The sequence below is a fragment of the Cenococcum geophilum genome (assembly GCF_001692895.1).
Source record: "Cenococcum geophilum 1.58 unplaced genomic scaffold K441scaffold_5, whole genome shotgun sequence".
Taxonomy (NCBI): Eukaryota; Fungi; Ascomycota; class Dothideomycetes; order Gloniales; family Gloniaceae; genus Cenococcum; species Cenococcum geophilum.
This window is the reverse complement of record NW_027137563.1, coordinates 1,735,988-1,744,011: the sequence shown is the minus strand read 5'-3', so window position 1 is coordinate 1,744,011 and position 8,024 is coordinate 1,735,988. Positions and strand designations below refer to the sequence as shown.

Genomic DNA, 8,024 nt, shown 5'->3' with positions numbered 1-8,024 from the left:
ATTANNNTNNAANTNTANTAAGAGNNTTAANNTANNTATAAAAGGCTAATTATAAAATTTTAGAATTTATTATAAAGCCATTGTTGAGATATTAAGGTGCAGTTTTTCCGATTTTTGGTGGGTTTTTGGGGTGGGCGGATGACTGGTGTGGGCGGATGAGTGGTAAGATACGTTAACCCTTATTCTGATGAGTCATCCTTTCTACTAAGAACTGCTTTCGATCCTAATTCCGGCTGGAGTCGAGCAAGATTTTCCAGACGGCCTCGCGTCTCTCTATGGATGTCGTCCCTTCTCGCCCAATGGTTCTCCGCGAGCATATCTCTTCTCTTCAGTTTAGTCTTTGAGAGCCTGTCTACGCGAAAAGTAAAAACAGTTGACGGAAGCCACTCCTGAACCGTGCTTGCTGCATAAGACCTCCTTGTATTAGCTCTTTTTCTAACTGTCCTCGTTTTATGCTGAATCCTGTAGTTCTTGGTCGAACTTAATTGAATGGAGAAAGCTGTTCTAAACAAATTTGCTTGAAGATTTATTATCGTCAGCTTGCTGGTAAAGCGTAGTTATAATTATTGGCTCTCGCTCTTTCACGCCTTGTGCTCGTCTAATAGTGGCTGGGTAATCTTCTTTCTCGCAGCATTGTTTAAAGTAAAAGGCTGAAGAAAGCTAGATGAAACTCTTTTGGTAACGAGTCAACCTGGAATGGGATTCATAGGGGATACATATGCACGTGACCATTATATGGCTAGTCACAAAGATGCCCGTCTTTCAAAGCATATTGTTTCTATTGGGTATCTTAAAAATCCGAGCAAAAATATAACATACAAATGAACCTCCCGCTTTTGTTGGATCCAGCCATGCGAGACACACGATTCGTTACCATCTCTTGTCCAGACGCAACGTTACCGAAATTCTTCATTCCTTTCTTAGCTAAATGACTTCGCCGTAACAGCTCTCGTCGCCAAGATCTCAATCCGCCTCGCGTAAAGATTCATCATGTGGCACATTGGATCGCCAAACACCACTCCTCGTAACTGCTCATCAGTAACGACACACCCTTCGATATTCTGCTCGCCCACAGTTCCCGGTTTGATCCTCAGTAGCACCAGCCGACCAGCAGTACTCAAAGTGCTAGGAGGAATATTCCAAACCGGCATTGGGCCTGTCGGGCCTGGAGGAGGCCAGCTGTTTGACTTTCCCTTCTGCGGTCTTTTGCTTTTCTTGCCCTGAACAGGCAGAACGAGGTTTGAAACGGTTGATAGATTGCAGATCGAATTCGGCGCGGGTGAAGCATAAAGTTTTACCAAGCTACTGACAACAGTTTTGTCGGCTCTAGGGACAGGATCGCCTTCGTTGATGAAGCTAAGGAACAGACTCTTCTCGTGTCGCTTGTCTGCCGGCTTCTGGAGTGGAAGTAAGCTGACTGGTGGTGCGCCGAATGTAATGCAGTGGACGCGCTTGAAGAATCCGGTAAGGTGGTTGAGTTCACTTCGCACTGTAGTGGACATCATGTGGGCGTAAAGTAATGCGGCGACGGCGCCTCCGGCGGAGTGACCGGTGATTAGCAAAGAGCAGCTCGATCTGGATGGATTTTCCTGAAGCAGAGTTCGAAGACGGGATGCTACCGGAGCAATCATCTGTCGCGCAACGTGTAGGAAGCCAGTATGGCAGAGATTTCCAGGGTCGTCCTGAGATTGTCAGCAAATAATTTGAAGAAGAAGGGGGAATTTCTTACCAGAAATCTTTCTGGAGAGGACGGAGCAGGCCGAAAGTTCACCGCCCAGTCCATGAAAGTCTGGCTGCCACGAATAGCAAAGACCACAGTATTCATATCATCAATAGGAATGCTCTTCAGGACCATTGCTTTAGTACCATGTCTCCAGTTAGCATCAACATGGGTTTCGCGTTCAGCGCCAGTCGGTCGAGTGTATACTCGCTCTGAAAATTGTGCTGCTAGGCATAAGAGTGGATATGTCGGCATGTATCTATGGAATGAATTAGCATGGCTAAGATTTGTGATATCTATACCACTTACACTTTAAAAGGCGGAAGATGAGGAGGTAATCGTGAATTTGCGTAGAGCCACACTTTTGAGAAGTAGTTTGAACCAGACGAGGAGTTGGTTGATGAACTTGAATAAATGTTGTTCACTCCTCGAGGCTGCTCAATCTGTAGAGTTGATCCTTGTGGGTATTGCGGCTGATAGACTACTGTAAAGCTATGAGAAAACCATCGAAGAATATCGATAGTTAGCCATTAGACTTACCTAGTTCCGTCTCATCGCCACTGAATAATTCACCATCAATGGAAGTAATAACAGCGTCAAATTTGGAGGAAATGAGGTCACATAGTGCAGCGCCTTGATTCAAATAGCAAGTGCTCTTTGAATGCAAGGTGTCCTGCAAGTTGGTAAAGGAAACCGATGCCGCATTAACCGGCTGCTTCAAGACGGAAACATTTAAGGAGGATTTCCACCTGGTATCATTCTGTGGTGGATATGACGATGCGAGATTGGTAGAAGATTGGTAGTTTGCCTCATAAAGTCCGTTACTGGATTGTGATGATGAGGGCCGCAAAGGAAGGTAGGACTGAGATGCTTGGGCGCCTGCTAACTGCTGTTGGGGATAGGGCCGGGTGTTTCCTAACCGCCCGTGATTTACAGGCTTCGGTTGCGGAGATTGAGTTAGAACGAACGTTGGAATAGGTGGCGAGAAATTCGTTGACTGAACGTTCAGGTTCGACTGCGAGGGCCGGTATCCTTGCATGGGGACGACCTGTGGTTTTGAAGGCTTCTGCGAACCATGATGCTTTCGCCTGCCATTAAAATCCTTGCCGAAGATATGAATCGTCATTTTTGAGAGCTGTGGGGTTCCTGGATGTGGTGTTGCTTCGATAGTCGTTGTAATGCCGTCAGTGTCATATTCCAACCGTGCTTGCCGCCGGCACTGGTCAGAAGACGCATTCCATCAGAGAAGAACGGATATATGTATTCTTATCACGCAGAGGGTTTTCTCCAGATTCTCCATAAGAGAGAAGAGCTGAGAGGGCTGTTTGAGGTTAAAAGGGGTCGCTGTCGTTAAAAGACTGTTGAAGTGCAAGGCTGAGGCTATGTGAAGCTCCGATTGGAAGTGGACTTGCTGCTCAGCCACTCTGCCTAAGTCTCGGCTTCCCGCAGGGCGCACTTGCGCTTTGATTAGACAATGGTCCTACTAACGGTTGGAGATTAGAGCCTGTTTCGTTACAAAACGTGTTGATCCAACAGAGATGTAGCTATTTATTGGCTCATTCGCGATTTGACTCGTCTAATCTCTGCTGCGGTCCTTGACCACTAGCTGATCGAAGATCTATGACGCGCAAACTCATGTTTTCACAAATCTATTTAGCATGTAAAGATCTTTTGAGGCTTATTCCAGAGCTAAATTGATGGCGAGTAGGACTTTTCTCTTTACTAATTTTAGTCCTTATGCAGATACCTTCCTAGTATCCCTCCTTATCGTGCGTGAACAATCAGCCTACAACCCGTGGCCTACGAGTTGAAAAGGCTGAAGACAGCCGTATGTGAGGCTTAGCTGTCAGTTTCACTCCAGATAAGCCTACTTACAACCTTCTACCGCTCAGCTATATTCCGTCACTAGAACCAGGGAGAGGTTATCCACGTGAATCATGTTGGAGGTGGTAATACTGCAATCCAAACCGAAGTAGAGCAGAATATCTAATAACCCTGAATCTATCTTGGTATATGTATAGTGTTTGGAATTGTAAGTCATGACTTTTTTATCCACAAATTTCATTTGAGCCGTCACCGTCATCCACTTGGCGGTGGGAGGAACTGGCTGGTTCCATGGCGTTGTGGAGCGAGGAGTGACCCCACCCTGGTTACTCTGCATAAAGCCCTGCCGCATACCCTGTCCGGAAGGGTAGATGCTATATCTACAGGTCTTACAGGGAATGTTCGTGGCCTCTAGGACCTAGAGAGATAGTATGTTGCTTTGTTGCTTCTTTATTGCTTCGTTAACAGGACTTAGGCGAAATTCCATCTACTTCCGTTCATTAGGGTACCTCCCCCCTCCGTGCACGGTCCCACTCAATGCACACCAAAATCCAAAATCACCAAAAATTCAACTCTATCGTATACAATCAAAATGTACCCAATTGACGCCGCTCTTGCTGCATTGGAACTACAAGATCCTCCTAATTACACTCGGACAGCCAAAGAATTCAATGTCAATCGTACTACGCTTTCGCGGCGTTATCGGCAGATTACTCGCGCCAGAGAGAATGCGACGGAAATAAAATCTCTTCTATTAATATAGCAGGAAAGGACTCTTCTTGGGTATATTAATCTTCTTACTAAACGTAGCCTACCTCCTATACCTTAAATGGTGCGAAATTTCACCTTTAAGATCTTGAGAATGTGTTACGGCACTGGCAGAACTTGGCAGAACTTCGCGGTCACGTGACTAGAGGACCGCATAAAAGAACCCTACTTCGACCGGCGCTGCTCTTCTTCTCCTTTCCTTTCTCTAGCTTTAGATCTTCGTTTATAGACTACCAATTATACAGGCTTACGCGTCCCTCTTGCCGTACTTGTGTCTTGATTAACTAAGTCGCTAATATTATCTAAAGCTTAACTACCCTTTCTTCCTAAAAAGGAACTTAAATATATTTATGGACCACGAACTAGAATAGAACATAGAATTAGACCTAAAGAATATTACTAAAACTAGAAGAATAAAAAAGAATAATAAGACCTATAGAATACGCATAAACCAGAACCCCTATAGAATCCTACCAGAGGTTACCCTAATAACTGTACCATAATGCTAAGAAATACAGCAGCCGGTAAAGCAGCCGTAGGACCCTTAAATACCTCTAATAGTGAAACAGCAACTAACTCAAACTCCTAAGTAGAGCTCGCAGTAGCTAATGCTAAAATTAAACAACTTTAAGAGCTACTTAAAGCTAGAGAACCCCCTATGCCTAGTAAGGAATTATTAAACACCTAGAGACTTACTACAGTCCTTAAGGCTCTAGCCCAACGTATAGTATTAGCATTATTATAGTCTACAAAGGTCACGGACCCCCTATTGCTTATAGACGGAACCGACCCTATATTTAATAATTAGAAGCTTTAATTACAGAATAAGCTCAAAGTTAATACGGACCACTTCCCTACCACTTAGGCTAAAATAGCCTATATCTTCAGCCGTACTGGCGGGGACATATAGACATACCTATGTCCGCGGTACGTATAGGACTCGGCAGAGCCCTTCCTCTCTAAAGAAGAGATAATCGTCTACCTGTCTTCTATTTATAAGGACCCCTTTAAAGTATAAAACGCTCGACTTAATTATAAAAGCCTAAATATAAAAACAACAGAGACCTTCTTAGCCTTTTAGACCCGCTTTCTACACCTAGCCGGCCAGGCTCAAATTCCCTAGGAAGATCTAATACTAGACCTATTTAATAAGCTTACCCTAGACCTACAGCAAGCCATACTACTAGTTTTTATTATTATATAAACGCTAAAGGAACTTACGGACTAGTGCTCAGCTATTAACTAAGGCCTCTACCGAATTAAGGTATGTGCCAAACGGTATAAAGCTAGAAACCCTTTAAATTAGACTATAAGCAATATAAGAACGGCCCGTAATACCCTAGCACGATTAGTAACCCCCGTAGCACTACCTATATAGCCTACCACCAATTTAGCAGCCAGCCGTGCGGCTAGCCCTACTATAGGTCCAGCGAATACTCGGCCTACGTATAGTAACCCCCATATATAGGCCCTTAGTAATTAAGGAGCTTGCTTCTCTTACGGATAAAAAGGTCACTATATAAAGGATTACCTAATAAACGCGAAAGCGGACGAGGTTCTATTAATTTAAGAGGATAGCGCGGAGTCAGAAAAAGAGGAACCCTAGAGGAAGACTCCTCTCTAGGGTTAAAAGGGATTAATATGTTAGATGTTAATCTAGGTTAGCTAATTAGTAAAAAAAGCTGCACTATCCCTTATACTTTATTCCGTAATAGATACTAAGTTTTAACCTCTACTTTAGCTAACTTTAGAGTAAATACCTTTACCTTAATAGATACCTAGTATACCATAAAGCTAGCTAACTTTCTAAATACACCTATTAAAGAACTACCTAAACTAATTCCTATTTATAGGTATAATAGGCAAATAGAACCACCTATTACGACTATCTTATAGATTTACCTCTATATTAACGGACGAAGGTAGTATAACGCCCCCTTCCTTATTACGGACCTAGGTAGCTATAATATAATCTTAAGGCGAAAATAGCTAGCCTATTTAGGCTTATAGCTTAACGTACGGAGTAAACGGCTTACCTAGCCCAAAACTCTACCCCTAACCCCTTCCTTTATAAAAGAAATTAGTATTATAATAGAAAACCTTATACGGCCCTAGATTAATACTATTTACTAGGCTAATGCTATATATAGGGACTAGGCCTTTAAAAAAGATATACAGCTTAATTCGCAACAGATCCGTATACTATATCGCCCCTAAACTACCTATATTACGCTACCCATATTAAAGACCTAGAAAGTTAATAATAACCTAGAAAAGCCCCCTATAGAGAGCTTAGGCCCTATATAGCTACAAAGAATAGTAAGGGATATTAGATATTATACTAAACTAATAGATTAGAGGGATAACCTATAGAAGATAAAATAGGAGCTAAGAAAGATTATAAACCCTAGACCGTAAAATACGGTCTAGAAAACGGCTGTAAGGAAACCAGCAAACCTCCCACTAGTTAATATCTGCTGTATTAGTGCCGTAGAATTCTACTAGAACTTAATTTAGCCTAATACTGTTACCTTTACAACAAGCTTATATAAAATTAATTAAATAATTAAGGAAAAGGGAAATAAGCTTAGCGGATAAGAAAGTAAGCTTATAGATAAGGAACTAGTAGAATAAAAGCTGCCCTATTAATACTAGAAATTTAAGAATATATTCTCTAAAGTAGCGTCTAATATACTTCTATCTTACTGACTATATAACTATAAGATTAAGATTAAGCAGGGTAAAGAAAACACCCTTAGCTTTAGCCCCCTCTATAAGTAGTCTATTACCGAATTGTAGGCTATAAAGCAGTATCTTATTAATAACCTAAATAAGGGCTTTATTGAGCCTAGCTAAGCCCCTTTTACCTTACCTATTCTCTTTATTAAAAAGCTAAATAGAGGACTTCGCTTCTATATTAACTACTATAAGCTAAATAATATAACCTATAAGGATCGCTATCCGCTACCCCTACTTAATAAAACTCTAGCCTAAATAAGTAAAGCTAAGGTCTTTATAAAGCTTAATATCTACTAGGCCTTTTACTAAATTAGAATAGACCCTAGGTCTAAAGATCTTACTATATTTTAGACCCATTACGGAACATATAAATATAAAGTGCTCCCTTTTTAGACTAACTAACGGACTAGCTACGTACCAGCGGTATATAAATAATGTACTCTTTAACTACCTTAACGATTTCTATACGGCCTATTTAGATAATATTATAATCTACTCTAAAAACGAGCTAAAATACGAGGAGCATATCTATAAAGTCCTATAACGGCTCCATAAGGCTAGCCTCCAGGTTAATATTAAGAAGTTAGAGTTTAGTATTAAGCGTATAAAGTACCTAGGTTTTATTATTAGTATAGACGGAATTAAAACCGACTTAGAGAAAACGGCCGCAATTAACTAGTAGGCACCCCTACGGACCGTAAAGGGGGTATAATCCTTTTTAGGGTTTTATAACTTCTATTAATGCTTTATTAAAAACTATAACAAAATTGCCTAGCCTCTTAACCGTCTTACTAGAAAAGACCAGCCCTTCCACTTTAACGCTATATATAGGCAGGCCTTTAATAAGCTTAAAAAACGGCTAGTATTAACTCCCCTACTTGCCTATTTTAACCTAGAACGGCCCTTAATACTAGAAACTAATGCCTTAGACGGCATAATAGCTAGTATTTTTTCCTAGAAGTAACCGGATGGA

At 41.5% G+C, this 8,024-nt stretch overlaps 2 protein-coding genes across 2 annotated transcripts; one reads left to right on the top strand and one right to left on the bottom strand.

Annotated features, from left to right (window-relative positions):
* Positions 1-754: 754 nt before the first annotated feature.
* On the bottom strand, positions 755-3,057 carry K441DRAFT_628246 (alpha/beta-hydrolase). The gene is made up of 4 exons (XM_067646188.1): positions 2,261-3,057; positions 2,030-2,204; positions 1,730-1,979; positions 755-1,682 (listed from the first exon to the last, which is right to left on the bottom strand). The coding sequence occupies exons 1-4, from the start codon at positions 2,844-2,846 to the stop codon at positions 921-923; spliced, it is 1,773 nt and encodes a 590-aa protein (XP_067508487.1). The 5' UTR covers positions 2,847-3,057; the 3' UTR covers positions 755-920.
* Positions 3,058-3,930: 873 nt separating this feature from the next.
* Positions 3,931-4,559, top strand: K441DRAFT_653384 (uncharacterized protein; the record flags this gene model as incomplete). Its single annotated transcript, XM_067647534.1, has 2 exons — positions 3,931-3,973; positions 4,020-4,559. A coding segment is annotated over exon 2 (166 nt), but the record flags the coding sequence as incomplete, so codon positions are not given.
* Between the last annotated feature and the right edge of the window lie 3,465 nt (positions 4,560-8,024).